Source organism: Anthonomus grandis, chromosome 7 (assembly GCF_022605725.1).
Source record: "Anthonomus grandis grandis chromosome 7, icAntGran1.3, whole genome shotgun sequence".
Taxonomy (NCBI): domain Eukaryota; kingdom Metazoa; phylum Arthropoda; class Insecta; order Coleoptera; family Curculionidae; genus Anthonomus; species Anthonomus grandis.
Genome location: NC_065552.1, coordinates 27,448,376 through 27,465,018, shown reverse-complemented (window position 1 = coordinate 27,465,018; position 16,643 = coordinate 27,448,376). Strand labels below are relative to the sequence as shown.

The window sequence follows — 16,643 nt, the reverse complement described above, 5'->3', positions numbered from 1 at the left end:
AACATGTAGCTCATGTGAAATATGGAAGAGCTAAAAAGTAAGTGTGGCTGAACATGTTTTAAATACTATGGTCACTGGAATAGAGTCAAGAGTAAAAATAAAGGGTTTTGGTTAGTGGTAAAACTGTCGTAATTTGAGCGTCACACCAAAGGTTCCAACCAGAGGACCATGAGAAAACGTTTTACAAAAAATTCTTCAAGAATCTTCAAGAAGAAGGAATCAAGCTTACCTCAAGATGTTGGGAGGGTCTTTAATAAAGTATATTAAAGTAATTTTTCACATTACATGGCTAGTGTCGCCATGAGGTAACCATGAAGTCAAATCCAAGCCTCGAGCAATTCAATTTGTTAACCTGAAAACCACACCTTGGAAAGAAAGCCAAAACGCAATTTCTGGGTACCTCTTCGATAGATAATCGCATGCAGGCCCAGTTTAACAAGAGTTGACAATACAACGTTGCCTTGCTTAGCTTTAAGTTGCAGCGAGTACGGAAATAAATCTAATCCCAAAAGGCAAAGTATTCAAATTACAATAAAAACAATGGCAACAACAGCCCGGTATCGAAAATGCCAATACGTAAAAAGTTGATCACAAAAGTTTTTGATGGAAAAATCACGTTCGTCCGCTAACGCCATCTAGGAGTTCTTATTTTTTTTTTGTAATGCTATCCACTTTAAACTAGATGTCGTGATCAGTACTATTCATACAATATTAAATTATTACATTATAAAAGCAGCAAGAAAAAATAAAAACGCTAAAACCCTCGCATGAATGTTTTAAAAAAAAGTCTTAGTGTTTTTAAAATTTTTTTATGATTTACGTTTTGTTAGCAGATAGTAACAGCTCCTTCAGCAGTATCTGCCAATGGTTCCTTTTCTGCTGGTCCTAACGGCGTCCCACCACCGGCAATTATGGAGCCTTACCCACCTCCACCCCCGGCTCCTCCCACTTTGGTTGACACATACCCACCCACCGGGCACTATTATCAATCGCCGTACAATTTACCACCCTCCTGTTATTCTCACTCACCCACGAGAAGCATTCCTTATATGAGTGAGTTTTTACTATTACATTTCCTTAGTCTAAGTGAAAACTAATAACTATTTCTCAGGTGCACCATATCAACACTGTCCATTAAATTCGTGTCCAAAAAACGGCCATACTGGGCCTCTTACTGGTGACACCACCGGTAAGAGGTCGACCGGAACAAGTGCCGGCACTCCACATTCTTACTCCCATCTCCACTCACACCACCAGCATCAGCAGATCAACAAAGATGCGAAACCTCTGCCACCGGTTGCTCTGGCTCTGCCATTGGAGCCGGTAACATCAACGGGACCGCCGAGTCCTGCCCGCGGGTCTGCTGGTATGCCCTCTGGAGGTGGCGTGCCTCCGCCCACTCCCTCACCGAAACGTGAGGACAGAGGAGCCGCCTACGCCGTGGGCGAAAAAAGGAAAGCCAGAGTGGGGAAAGCGAACGTGAGGAGTACTATGTTGCTGATGTGCAATCCTGTGCAAGAGCAGCAACTCGTTAAGAGGGAGATCGAAAGTCCGTTGTATAAGGAGCAGGAGAGTGAGGAGAGGAAAAAGTATGAGGTTAGTAAGTATGTCTAGTCATCTTTAAATAGAACTAAAGGCAAATATAAATATACTTTGTGGAACACCTGGTATCAAACATTTATTTTGACGAACATTATGTATTTTTTGAGGGTCCGACAAAGGAGAGAAATATTTTCGCATTATTGTTTTTTTTTTTTAATTTTATATAGTAATGTTTTTAGTAATACACCTTGGACTCTTAGTTATCCCTTCAATGCTAGGGATATTTGTACTGCACAATAAATACTGTATATTTTAGATCTCAGTTTTTAAATTTATTTCCAACTTCATATTTATTTCCAACCCAACCACAATCGCAAAAAAACATACCTTAAAAAATTCTTAATCACAATAATATATACAGGGTATCTCTGAAGGGTTTGTCAAACCAGATACAGTGCAGGTGAAAAAAAAAACGATTTAACCTTACTTGCCTTAGTCCAAAACCTGATAATAACCGAGATAAACTTTAGAAATATAAATTACATTTTTCTTAATATTTTTCGATAACCTTTATCAAATTTCACTAATTTTTATATTCGGGGGCTTTTTGGGGTAAGAAATTCAAATTTATCAACGGTTTAGATCAGTGTTTCCCAACATGGGGCCAATTTGATTGTTTAAGGGGGCAATTTAAAAATACACTCAACATGAGTTTAACCATTTTCAAATTAATTCAGACTTGAATTAACTTAATTAAAACTTTAATGAAAATCTTTTTTTTTAAATAGAACATCAAATCCCTATTTACTGCTCATATTTCAACTAATAATTGTGTTCTTGAGGCTAGTTCTCTGTGCACATAGATGAATCAACTTTGAGACAAAGTGAGGCAGTATTGAGAAAGACATATTGATAAAGGGCATTTTGCTGAAGAAGTGTAAAAGATTAGAAAGCATAATTACCTTAAAAGATATATAGATTAAGCTAAAAAACTATTTATATGCCAATGGAAAATATAACATCTTTTTCTGCAATTGGGGCTCTTAATTTGATAGGCAAGAAACATGTGAATTGTGTTATTCATCAGGAAACAACAAGAAGGAATTCAACAGGAAAAAACTTATGTATGCTGTAGCTAAACTACATGGGGGGAGCGGCATAACAATTTTAAAAAGGTTAAGGTGGGGCATGGCACCAAAACGTTGGGAAACGCTGGTTTAGATGTATATTCTAGAATGCGCCACAAGGGGCCATTCAAGTACAGTTAAATTGCAAAAACTTTTTTGCCATTTAACTTTGTTTTCCACTGTTTTCGGGTGGAAAAATATTTTTACGCCTTTTTTCTTAAAAAGGGTATATTTTGTCGATGACCCCAAAACCAATAGTTTTTTGAGAAAAACGCATCTAATGATAATGCAAAAGGTAAAGTTCATGCAAAATTAGAATAAATTGGCAGAGTGAGTCGAAAGCTAGATACAGTGCAGTTGAAAGTAAGTCGATTTAACTAAACTTGCTTTAGTACAAGAAGTACAAGTTTGTAATAACTTTTTTTTGGGATGAATAATTTAAATTTATTAACGGTTTAGTACTCTCTAGAGAGCGTTACAAGCAACATTAGTATACCTACAACTTTTTTTTCACCTCCACCGACATAAAAAAGTTTTCGCGACTTTATAGTTTTAATAAAAGTTATAAACTATTAAATAAGAATATACAAAATAAAGTTTAAAATTTTTACTGCAAAAAGAAAATCTTGTTAAAGGCAATCTAAAAATACCTAATTATTATTGAACTGCCTTAAAAGATGATCAAAATGAATATTTTCTACATGAAAATTATTCAAAATATCTTTAAAGTACATTGCCAGAATTGTTGGAGAATTTAGCTTTAGCTCAGCGAAGAAATATGTGGCTAATGCACAATGGAGCATTGTTCATTGGTCTTTGCTTCTCATTATGCTGCTAATGTTTGGGCCTTTTTAAATCAGCAGTATTCAGACCGATGGATTGGTAGGGGTAACGACACTCTACTAAATTGGGCGCCACAGTCTCCAGATATTACACCAATGGATTATTACCTTTGGGGCACCTTAAAACAAAGGTTTATTCAATACCTGTCGATAATAGTGAAGATGTGTGGCGACAAATTAAACAGAGTACAGGTCATATTAGAAAATAATGAAGCAATTCTGCAAAAAGTACAATTTTCTGTATAGAATTAATCTTTGCTTTCACGTAGGTGGTGTCATTTTGAACTTCTTCTGACGCAGTCCAATAATAATTAGTTTGAGGCATTAGTTAGTTCTACTTTCTTTTAGGCTGAAGCAAAAAGACCATTGCATATTATAAGCATTTTTTAAGGTTGATTAGGTTTTTTGTGACAGTATAAGATTTATGGACAAAAGGTGTTTGCCAAGGATAATATACGCCGAAACGTCGGCAGTCTTAAAATTTAAAACCTGAGTTTTATTTGACCCCAGATCCAACCCATTTACTTTACAATATTAGTTTTTAAGTTTCTTATAGCTTAAGTTTATTTCTGTTGTCAAATTTAAATATTTTACTATTTTGTACTTTTGTTGTCTTATTTTTTTGTATATTTATTTAAGAGTTTAACTTTTTGCAAAAATCTTTAAAACATAATGTACAAAAAAACTAATAATAACTTTCGACTTTCTCTACTTTAAATCTTGTAAATATAATGCAAATTGTAAGCATTATCATAGATGCGTTTTTCTCAAAAACTGTTGCTTTTAGTGACATGTACAAGATATACCTTTTTTAAGCAAAACAGGTAGGACAAAAAGATTTTTCCATCCAAGGCAATTTAGCTATATTCTAATACCCGCTTGTGGCACCCTCGAGACACATTATACGCCTAAATTGTTAATAAATATACATTTCTCATCTCAAATTAATAAAATTGTTAAAAACTTGAAAAGAGCCATCAAAAAATATTAAGAAAAATGCGATTTATTGGTATTTATTTAATACTCTGTATCTCGGTTATTATTAAGTGTTGAACTAAGGCAAGTTATATATTAGGTTAAATCGACCCATTTTCACTTACACTGTATCTGGTAGTACGTTGTACAAACCGTTCAGGGACACCCTATATTAATGAATTTCTTTAATATTCTTGTTTGGTATCATATTAATTTTATTGTATTAAAATCACGAATAATCCTTTAGGTCTTAACACCACCTTTAATCAAGCCTCCGGATAAGCCACCCGAACCGCTTCCGAAAATACCGGAGGCGTGTACCACCACAACCATAGATGATCTTCCTGACCCGCCATCGCAATCGCCCATCACCACAAAAAACCCTCTCGAAAACGTTACAATTCGGGAGGAACCATCTGATACTATTGAAGCGGCATCTGCTATTGCTCAAACTGAGCAGGTAATCGTAGAAGAGGAAAATCCCGCACCTCCCCCTCCCCTTCCGCCGTGCGTGGCAACTGTTGCGGAAAATGTAAAGGTGAAAAACATGAAACGGAAACAGAGCCAGTGCAAGGAGGACGCGCCTCCCCCTCCGCCTAAAAAGAGCAAAAAGATGAGCTCCTATAAGGACTTTATCAGGAAACACACTAAAGGCTGCTTTAAAATCAGCAACAACAAGAAGAAACTCGTGAGTAATAATGGTACAAATAAGCAAAAGAACGCGCAACAAACGAATAATCGCAGGATGAAACAGCAGAAGGTCGGGAAAAAACAAAAGCAAAAAATGTCATCTTCTAAGATTCTCGATTCTCTAATATCTAAAAACAATATCGATAAAGTGATTGATGAAGTGGTAAATAAGGGCACAAAAGTTGTATCAAATACCGTTAAAAAAACGAACTCGAAAATGAACAATAGGAGGAAATCTCTCGGTAGTAGGAGAGGAAGTAGAAGTGTTGGTAGTGGGGAGGAGAAGCTTGAAGTGACTGTTAAGGGAAAAGGAAGTGGAGCGGTGGTGCCGAAATGGTCCAACGGTTGGATGTGGGAGGGAGAACCATATGAAGGAAAGGTTTTTATTAATGTAAGTTTTACTAATGTTACTGTTTTCATTGTTAGTGCTACAAGTCTAATTAAAGTCGGAAAAGTTGTTTACATGACAATATACACGATGAAAGGCATAAATTCATTTAAAATGCAGGTGTTTTTTTCTTCTTTTATTTTTCGGACACGTCGATTAGCATTGTCACTTGCGCATATTTCGCAATAATAATTTTCTATACAAGGTACCTAAAGTAGAAACTATGTTTTACAATTCTATGATATATTCTCAATACTTTTTGTATAGCATACCATATGCCTAAAGTCAGCGGTTTGCCAAATTTGACGTAATAGACTAATGAAACATTAAGAAATAAAAATGTATACAATATTTATTGCAACTGATGTTCAATTTGTTGTCCATTTACTTCAATCCTTTTTTAAGGTCGGTAAATAACTTCTAATTGCGCATTTTCAATCACTTAAAATCCGATTATATGAAGTCTTATTTCTTGTCGAATTCTTTGCTTTAAATCAACATTATTTGGTCTATTCACATACTGATTTACTGATTTGTTTGGTCATTTGTTACTAAATATACAATAGAATAAGACAAGTCAGGGGAAAGAAACTGATAATCTTAACTAACTTATTTAAAAGTGCAAAAACTATTATATAAAAAAAATCTAATTACACACATATTAAACTATAATAACCACAAAAGTACCAACAAATAGTACAAACACTGACACCTAACACTCCTACCTAAGTGGCTTTTAGCATGCTGTAAAATTCGTTGATATGATAGACCACAGAACGTAAAATAAGCCGTTTTCATTTATTTTTAAATATATTGAAGTTATCTATTTGTTTTAACGTAGCAGGCAGATTAAATAAGGTAATTCCTTCATAAAAGGGGGTCTTTTTAATATAAACAAAGTACAAATACCCGTTGTGTCTCTGATCTATTATCCCAAGCAGCAACGTGTAAGGTCAAGAGAGGGTATACTATTCCATAGTACACACTCAATAGACCCTTCATTCCCAGATACCTTTTAAGGGTAAACAATGAAAAATACGGATAAAAAAAACATAAACTATGGACTTCAAATAGAAGGTATAAGGTATATATGAACGTATAAATATAATCAAATAGTATAGGAAAAGTTGCATCAAGATATTGTCGAAAGGCGATGGCGAAGTGAGGAAGTGCCCCGTCTTGTTAAAATCATATCTCGTTACTATGTCAGCCTCTTGTGGATCAGGGAATAAAACAACTAAAGAGGGGATAAGTTCAAACTGTAGATCGTCTAAGTTCCATGTTTTTCGAAAAAAAACTGTACAAGGATTTGATTTTTCACGATACCTGCCCACACAGTATTTTTTTGAGGACTCTGTGTGCTATATTCTTGGGTCTGTCGGTTGCCCAACATTTTCAATTTTGCCTGTTAATGTGTCTCCATTTAACGTATTAGAAAAAAATATATTTTGGATGATATTTCCATTGTCATTGTTAGCCTCAAGAATCTGATTACAAAACTGAACTTGGTGGTCAAAACATTATATGATATTTTCGTGAGGTTAGTGACGAAGTTGAAAATAAATCACAAAAGGCTTTTTCGATAAAAAAATTAACGGGTTTTAACATTTTTTCAAGAAAAGATAAATCGTTTAATAAAGAGAAATCGTTTTTTAATTATTCTGTTTTCACTATATGCTCAAAAATGGCTGCATACAATTAAAAAAAAAAAATGCGTCTAAAAGAGAATTCAATTATCTTTAAAAAAAATGTATCAATTCACCCCTCATATCATTTAAGATTTTGGGGTTGGAGCTCACTCCCGCGAGGGGGTTACAATTGCAAAGCTGATCATGTGCACAAAATCTTTCCCCCTTGAAATAAAAATTGACGGGTCCGAGTGATTTTTTTTTTAACAATCAGAATAAGAAATATCAGTTCTGTTGCGTTTTGTTTGGCCCACCCTGTATATATTTTTTTAAATACGCTATTAACTTTTGATAAGAGCCACAGAATATAATGGGGGAAATTTTTTCAGAGTGACGAAACGACGTTGATCAGAAAATGCTACCCGTCGATGAGACACAAAGAGGGCGACCTGATCAGACCGGGCGACTGTGTTTTATTGAAAGCGGGGCCGAGAAGGAACGATCTGCCCTACGTAGCCAAGATTGCGGTTTTATGGGAGAGCCCTGAAGATGGCGAAATGATGATGTCATTGTTATGGTATTATAGGCCGGAACATACCGAACAGGGCCGAGCGCTGACCGACCGACCCGACGAGGTGTTCGCCTCCAGGCACAAGGACTCGAATTCAGTTGCGTGTATCGACGATAAATGTTACGTCTTAACTTTTAACGAATATTGTCGGTAAGTACTAATATGTTGTTATAAGAAAAAACAAGATAAACATAAGTTGACGTAAGAAAAGTATAATATATAGCAGCTTTAAACGGTTTTAGGTTTTCCAGAAGATAGAAATTTGAACGGAAATGATTGCGATATGTATGTTGCAAATAAGTTAAATGTTAAAATATTACATTTTCATTTAGTCATAAAAATAATCTTTAGTTTTAATGCCTAAAGATACAGATGAAAAAAAAATGACTTGGGTGCTACATGCCCCCTAAAGAAGATACCCAAAAATGCATTTAAATTGTTAAAGATATCTTAAACAGGCTGATAACAGAATGTAATGAGGTAATTTGTTTCGGAGACCTCAATGTAAATATGTTGAATATTGAAAATTATCTAGGTCAAATTTTCAAAAATGTATGACTTTAGAGAGTTAATAAACCCAATAGGGCAGTGTTTCCCAACCTTTTTTATTCCATGCCCTACCTTAGAATTTCTAAAATTTTTATGCAACCCAAACATAATATTTAACTTTTAAATTTGGTTTGTTCCCTTAAGAAATATAATGACAAATTTTAGGAAGAACTCTCCCCTATAAGATTTTTTATCAAATTCAAAATAATTTTAATATTGATTTTTCTATATTCATTCAGTGCGATCCTTGCGCTTGATGCTTGCTGCACAGAGATTTTATATTGCGTTCCAGTTTACTTACTAGCTTTAATCTCAAATCTCCACATTGTTATATCAAGTCGATTTCTTTTTTTTTTATCAGTAAATTATTTGCAGCACTAAATCCACATTCAGCTAAATCTGCGAATTCTTCTTGATATTGCATATTTGATATTTCAGACAAATCCAGTAATATTGGCTGCATCATCTATGTTGGGAAATCAATTTGTTTTAAATCAGAAAATCTTCCTTTTAAATCAGCGGATATTCATGTGATTGACAATAACAAGTACATCGGTGTCAGTTACTTTACATTTTTGGAGCCAATGAAACTGTTAATTGTTTTTGTTCAAGTCTTTGTTGCTAATATGTTTCTGATATAACACTATATTGGTAATGACACCAAATATCTTTGCGTTTGCATCAACAAGTATTTTATTCGGTCTTCGAAGTTACTTATTTCATATATTTAGTTTTTCAACGATATGGGCTAAATAACTTACAAATGCCATCGATCATTTACCATCGATCATTAACAGATACTTTATTTCAGGTTTTTTGCTAAAAAAATTACTAAGAGTATCAAACAGTTGCATAAATCTTTTCAAGCAGTTTCTTTTGGATAGCCATCTTACTTCAGTATGAAGTAAGTCTCAGTTTGTTCTTCACAAAATAACTTAAAAAGATGCTCACATTTGGCACTAGCCTTAATAGCATTAACACACTTTATTACTGCATGTAGTACTTCATTTAGAACAGGCGAGATATTTTTAGCCACGAAGTTTCACTTATGAATAATATAGTGTTCAATGATCATTTCTGGATTCGCATATTTCATGAATTTTAAGCAGTCATTTTTCTTACCCATCATATTAGGGTCGCCATCTTCAGCACAAGATGACATTTTTCAGTTTGAATTAGTTCCAGCATTACTAGCTTTATTTCCAAATCCACTGGACTCAAAATATCCTGACGAAGTTTCCTGCCACTGTGCGTACATTTCTGGATAAAACCTTTTCCAGTCGGTGGATAGAAAGGAGAGGACTCATCGAATGGCCTGCTAGATCGCTTGACTTAATACTAATGGCCTTTTTTTTGTGGGGCTATCTCAAGTCGAAGGTATTTGTTAATAGACTAAATAATCTTGACGACTTGAAAGAGAGGATTCGAAAGTGCGCGCCGTAACTCGAGTAATGATTAAAAATGTGCAACGAGAGTTTATTGATCGCCTTGGATATTGTCAAGCTGTGAATGGCAACCATTTTGAACATTCAATAATTTAATTTTTGTTATTTTTTTTATTTATTACATGAAACGTGCTTTTTTCGATAACTGTTGACTTTAACGCAAAATTTAAAAAAAGAAGATTATTTCATTTGAAAAAATGAAGTTGATGGTCGAAATTTATTGTTGAGCAACACTGTATATACAATACAAACTTTACGTACAAAAAAGTGCAACTTTAAATAAAAATCGACGAGTCCGAGCGTTTTTGATAAAAAACCCATCGCTTAATTTGAAATGAATTTAGACATAACTTTTGGGACATACTGTATAGAAAATTATTATTAGTATAATATAGTCACTATTCTCAATATGTGTTTGAACATTTCAGGTACAAGAAGAACTTGAAACGTCTCGAAGAAGGAATGGATGAGCGACCGAAATACGTGCCTCTTCCAGATCCGTATCCGCGTATGCGCCGACAACCTCCCAGCGGAGGCCCCCCCGTTTCACCCGACATGATCTTCTTTTGTCGGAAAGTATACGATTTCCGGCAAAAAAGGATTGTTAAAAACCCCACTTAAGTTAAGACTTTATTTTTAGTTAGCTATTTATTTATTTATTGTTTTTATTGTTTCGTTTTATAAATATATATAACAGAAGGGGCGGAAATTAGTTATGAAACAAACATTTAAGTTCTAGTCATGATTGGTTGCTTTTTTTACGTAAATGTGCTATTTTTATTTTCATGCTACTAAAAAGTATTGATCGGTAAAAATGTATTGGCGTTGTAGGCTATTTATTTAAAGTGCAAGAATAATATATAAATAGTAGTATGGACGTCTTTTAACGCACCTTCAACGGACAATGGATTAGTTAGGTATAGTGCACTCAAAGATATACCGTTAACTCTTACTACCATAATTATACCATTAAGCCCCATTATGAAAGGCCTTAAAAGGCGATAAACTGAATAAGGTCGGCTTGAAAATGATTCTAAATGAAACTAATTAAATAAAAAATAGTATTTTATCAGAAAAGGTTAATAAGTATAAAAAAATACACAAATTTATATATTATTATTATTTTAAAAATATTACCTATTTTTTTCTTCAAGGTAAGGCAAAACTAGTGAAACGATATACTTAAATAATATTTATTTATAAAAGTATATAAGAGTAAATAAAATAGGAGCATAATATAGAATACAAAAGACCACTATTTCTTATAAATTTAATTCTGTTTCACTGTCACTTAACTTAAACTCATTATTAAGAGCTGAACATTGGTGTTTATAATAGACACGTAAGAATTTTCTACCTTTAAAACGTGTTGTATTGAGTTTTTCCAACTATCGGTTGTAATATTATTTACTGCACTTTTTATTAATTCCACTACAGGTGAATTTAATGTTGGAGGCGTATTATTTCTTTAAATATTCGATTCTACTTGATGCCATATAAATTCAACGGGATTAAACGCACAATAATATGGAGGTAGGCGCAACACTATATGCCCATTTTCCATTGCGAGTTTATCAGACACATATTCTTTATTATGTGTCTGATAAACTCGCAATGGAATAATGCTATAATGGAATAAGAATAATGGCTTTTAAAATATATAAAAAATATATTGAATAATATATTTTTTATATATTTTAAAAGCTGTTAGTACTTCCAAAAGTTCTCGTTTTTTGTACGTCTCTTCAAAATATATGTCATTGTTTACCATAAAATATTTAATTTCTGCGTTAGTATTATAACAAGGTAATTTGACTACTTGACGACTCGGACTAAACTCAGGTATAAATATATATTATATGAATAGAATAGATATACCTCAATATAGATACCTATGCAAGAATATTTACGTTTATAATCGTACCTATTTAATATTTTGCAATGCAGGTAAATATTAAATTTCTAATTCCGGCTCCGACCACAAATCTGATAATTTTGCGTCTTTTTATGACCCAACAGATAATTGGGGTTTTATTGGGGTCAAAAGATCAACGGTATATCTTTGAGTGAACTATACAACAGGGTTAGAATTAATGCAAAACACTTGTTTAACTAGCAGCACACACGGGTCTTTACTTATGTTTCTAGGAAGAGACGCAGTTTTCCGAACTGAAATTTGTTAGTGGTTTGGGTGACTAAAGGCTAAATTGGTTTTTCAATGATAAATAAAAAATGTCTTCGGTTTAATTTGTAGGAACATAAAGAACGAGTTTTTTTTTTTTTAATTTGAAGTCGTTCATCGTTTGGATGTATTTATTCGCGATCTTCTGCTATTTGCAATACATATTCCATATACGTTTGTTATTAATCTAGGACGTTCGGTATATCGGCGTTGCATAAATATGTGTTGTATGATCAGACTTTTTGCCAATATTTAGAGGAAATCAGAGCGATCTATTGGTTTGGAATTTGTATAGCTTTGTTGCAAAAAGTAAGCATTTATTAAGCACGTGTTCATCATTTATAGGTAGTATTACACGTTCTTACCTGCGGAACCAATTATTTGCTGTCACGTTTCTGCTGGTCCTTTACGGGTTTAACTAACCTCACCGAACCTTTATTACAGTAAATGTAAGCATTATACAAATTATTATTTTCGGCATCTGTCTAAAAAAAACTGTACGCAAACAAATACCCCAAGAAAAATTCTTCTGAGAATTATCAATGAAATTTCCAACGAGATCAGAAATAGCTGCAGCTCTAGCCTCTTTCATTCTCTCTGCTCTATTTATCTCATTATAGAATCATGCGATTAGTAAAGTTTCAAATCGTCTTCTTGTTATTGTACACCTGAATATGTCTCTTAAAGTGTCTTCGTTAAATATAAATCCCTAATTTTCAGATTTAGAAGCATTTATCTTCTTGCATTTGTAAAAACAATTTTCTGATTAGATTTTCTTCAAGTTCATTAGTCCCTAACTCACTTTTCTTTAATTGTTCATTAGATTGTTCTGATTAAACAATAATGCTCGGTTCGCATAAAGAATGTAAGAGAACCCGTATTTTGCTTACTTTAAGAGACGTAACTTTTGTCATTATCCTTTCATTTATCAAATTATCGCCTTTCTTTATTAGAATCAAGCATTATTCTTCGAACACTGAGTCGTCTGGATGTATCCAAGATGGCCTCACTCACGCTGACGCTGTTCCCCGGTATGTGATGTATTCAAAAATAGCTCCCAGATCACACATTATAGTACTGACCACCACTGCACTACCGCTATATTGATGCGAACTTGAAAGTTTTCAAATTAGGGCAAGAAATTCAACAGTGGTGGTATGAGATATGAGTATGGTTAAAGCTTAATGCAATTGGTCTGTAATTGATATTTATGTGTTTCACATCATAATTTTTATGTATTGATTTAATTAAAATTGTATTTTTTTTGTATTGGTAAGGTACAATGTGTAAGTACTATCCCATTCTAGTTAAAACGAAATTCATAAATTTCAGTTTAATACTCGGATTTGGAAACATTGTTAAATGTTTGATACAATCCGTGTCAAGATTGCTCCCAAAATATAGAATGTGGAATATCGTAGCTCGATTATATCAGTTTTCAACTCATCATGAGGGTGCGTTTTAAGACGTTCCTAATACTTGTTACACGATTAAATACGAAAAGGAAAGGAATATTAAAAAAAAACATTCAACTCCCAGGAAATGATGTTTTGAAAAATTATTAAGAAAGTTAATAGTCTGTATTTTAAGGCTTTATATTTTCCTTTTTTGACTTGTTTAATTGGTTTGACATGAATGGATCGATTATTTCAAATAATAGACTCATGTTTTAGGTAACAAAAATGACGCACAAATAAATTGAGCCCCTTCTGTACGATTTTTTTTTAAACCCAATCTTAGAACCGAAAAACGAAAGGAGACAGCAAATTGGGACCTTATACAACAAAATAAAACTGTCTATAGAAGATTTATATATTATTAATATATTTAAACATATTTAATGTATAGAAATGTTTAGAAGAGTTGATTATTATTATTACTATTAATATACATATATTTAATTATATAAAGAAAAATATTTAAATAAAATAGAAACCGCTGTGAAATGGGTGTGCTTCATAGTTAAAAATCTGTATATGGTAAATTGTGTTTTTTTCATTCAGTGTCGTCACTATTATATAATAATTATGTAAGTAAACAAAAGAGAAACAGTCAATTTTATGCCACAAAAAGGGAGCAAAAGATCAGTGGCCATGTTTACAAACCAAAAGGACATAATCAAAAAAAAATCATTTATTGCATTTACATTTTCTTTATTAACAATAGAACGACATCTATTATTTAGTTTTAGGTGTTTTGTAAGTACTTTTATTATTAATAATAATTATTATTATTGTTTTTGTTTTTATTATTTTAGTCGGTAAGTTAAAAAGTATTACGCAGTAATTTAATATAAATTAAAAATTAATATATTCCCATAAAAGCTGAAAATGTTAATTTGTACACCGTGTAGCCAAAGTTAACGTTATTTTTTTTAATTCTATTAATTTATTATCGATATTTTTGCAAACTTAGTTGGTTATTTTAGTATTTTTTCCTTTATCTGTTTATAAAAGAAAATATATAAAAAATTACAAAATTGTGTTTTTTTTCCTCAATAATCAATTTCCTGCTAATAAACTTGCGCATTTACGGCAGGCCCCTTTCCACTACACACGTACTACTAATAGCCCATTTCTTTCTGTTTTCACCTCTTTGTATCCAGTTGCCTACACATCTCCTTAGATCCTCCGTCGAACGTGTAGGGGCTTTTCCCTTTCTTGTTCTATCCAGGCACGATACCCACTCATTCCTACCACATGTCCAGCCCACTTCCACTTGAGCTTGTAAATTTGGGTAACTGCATCTGTTACGCCGGTGCTGCTTCGTAAATCTTCATTTATACGATGCTGCAATTACACTCCTTTTGATCTTGCGCTATGTTAGATTCTTCGTACACATTGATGAAACACTCTCCTCTTCAAACATGTAGCATGTCGCTTTAAGAGATTTCCGCAAGCTTTCCATATATTGCCCAAGATAGTGTAATTTCGTAGTGTAATTTTCGCCTTTCATTTCGCAGGATTGGTTGTCTTTCGAGATTTGGACTTTATGACTGAGATAATCGTACTTGTTCACCAGAGCTGTTTGCCTCCTCATCACCAATGTAAATTTGGTTACTGGGAACTAAATTTGTCATATTTTTTTTGAGATACTGATTTTTAGACCCACATTAGAGCAAGTCTTTTGTAGTTGTTTTGTCATATTGTAATAGGATTAAAACTTAAATCGTCCCATAAATTCTAGCGTTCATTAATAATTAAACTAAAACAAAAAAGGTGGTGCGAAGGCTCTTTGACGCTCCCTTGATGACAGAGTGAAATTGCTAGTCTTTGATAAACATGGCTGTATTTTTTGTAGCTTAATTGTTCAGTTTACGTTTCCATGATCTTGGGATAAATTTCCACAAAATAGCACATTGAGTGATGTTGGTTTTAGAAACTTTTAGATATTCACTCATTGACCTTTGTGGGATAAATGGGCTATTTTGAGGCTAAAAATTACTCCGTTCCATGGTAAGCACATTATGATTTTGATTTCGAGTTGTACATGGTTTCCATTTTAAGTGTTAAACTCCACGCAATCAGTTAAGCATTCTTCTCGAGTATGTCAGCAAGAGAAACAATTTCTAATGTTTCTTTTACCGAGGATAGTCAGCATGTGGATGATGAGACATCTGATAAGATAATAGAAACGCAGCATGCAAATAATAAAGACGAGGATAAAACAGAAATATTAGAAAATAAATATGCATTGGCAGATCAGGAAGAAGTGGATGACCAAGATTCTGTCGCTGGTTCAGCCGTTGGTGTAACAAAAAATATCAAATTCACCAAACCGGCCATTATTTCAAAGCGAAAAATTCGTCCAGAAAAAACACAAGACCCCAAACGGCAACATCTCAACTTATGAGTTATATTCTATCAGAGAAAAAATCCGAGAATGATAATGAAACAAATTAGCAGTCGAAAAGGTAGCACAGGCCACCTGTGGATGCATTTTTAAAGGGCATTTCTCCAGTATTAAAGTCATTAAGTCCCTTGTTGTTTCATAAAGCATAAGGTCATACTTTTTCAATTGTCCAAGAATATGAACTGAAGCAGATTATGAGTAGTCAAAGTTCACCAACTTACTCATAGATATAACCCCTGAGAGATACTCCATATTTTCACCATCGACATTTTCTAATACTGATTCGACTTTCCAATCATTTCTTGAGGGCGGCTTAGAAACTACTTATGACGAACTGCATAACTTTATTAGAACCTGCGATTTTTTATACTTTATTAGGTAAATGTTCATTTAAGTACCTACAAATAAATATTTTCTAAAAAAACGTTGCTTAAAAACACTTACCTTAAAGTCAGAACAACTGAACGTTTTTTTGGTGTAATTGATAACCTCCAAAATGTTTCTTTCTTCTTTAACTTTTGTTTTAATTTCTTTAAAAGCTTATAAAATGTTGATGGCGTCATTCGAAAATATTCGTTAAATCCTTCAAAGATTTCAATAGGATTTTTTTTTAAATTCACCCTGTATATTTCCGGTTTTTCCACGCAGGACGTACCCATTTCTTTCTTCCGTTTAATCTTCTTTTTATTTGCTTCTTGATTCGAAATTAGTGCTATCAGAGCCAATTCATTATTTTGAAAACCACTAGCACTCTTGGTTTCAAAAGTTACATTTGCAGGTTATCTTCTATACATATTTGCCCAATTTAGGAAACTACATTAAATTGCAGCCAGCTGCTGTTCTCTTGGTTGA

General features: G+C 33.2%; 1 protein-coding gene across 2 annotated transcripts in view; it reads left to right on the top strand.

Annotated features, from left to right (window-relative positions):
* Positions 1 to 14,177, top strand: part of LOC126738976 (titin) — a 127,086-nt gene extending 112,909 nt beyond the window's left edge. Inside the window, exons 7-11 of one of the 2 annotated variants that reach the window (XM_050444488.1) lie at positions 834 to 1,053; positions 1,112 to 1,596; positions 4,734 to 5,567; positions 7,582 to 7,913; positions 10,186 to 14,177. In XM_050444488.1, the coding sequence (XP_050300445.1) occupies positions 834 to 1,053; positions 1,112 to 1,596; positions 4,734 to 5,567; positions 7,582 to 7,913; positions 10,186 to 10,378 (2,064 nt within the window). In that variant the 3' untranslated portion in view covers positions 10,379 to 14,177. Of the gene's footprint in view, positions 1 to 830; positions 1,054 to 1,111; positions 1,597 to 4,733; positions 5,568 to 7,581; positions 7,914 to 10,185 lie in introns of both variants that reach the window. The other variant, XM_050444487.1, reaches the window with a different exon arrangement.
* The last annotated feature ends 2,466 nt before the right edge of the window (positions 14,178 to 16,643 follow it).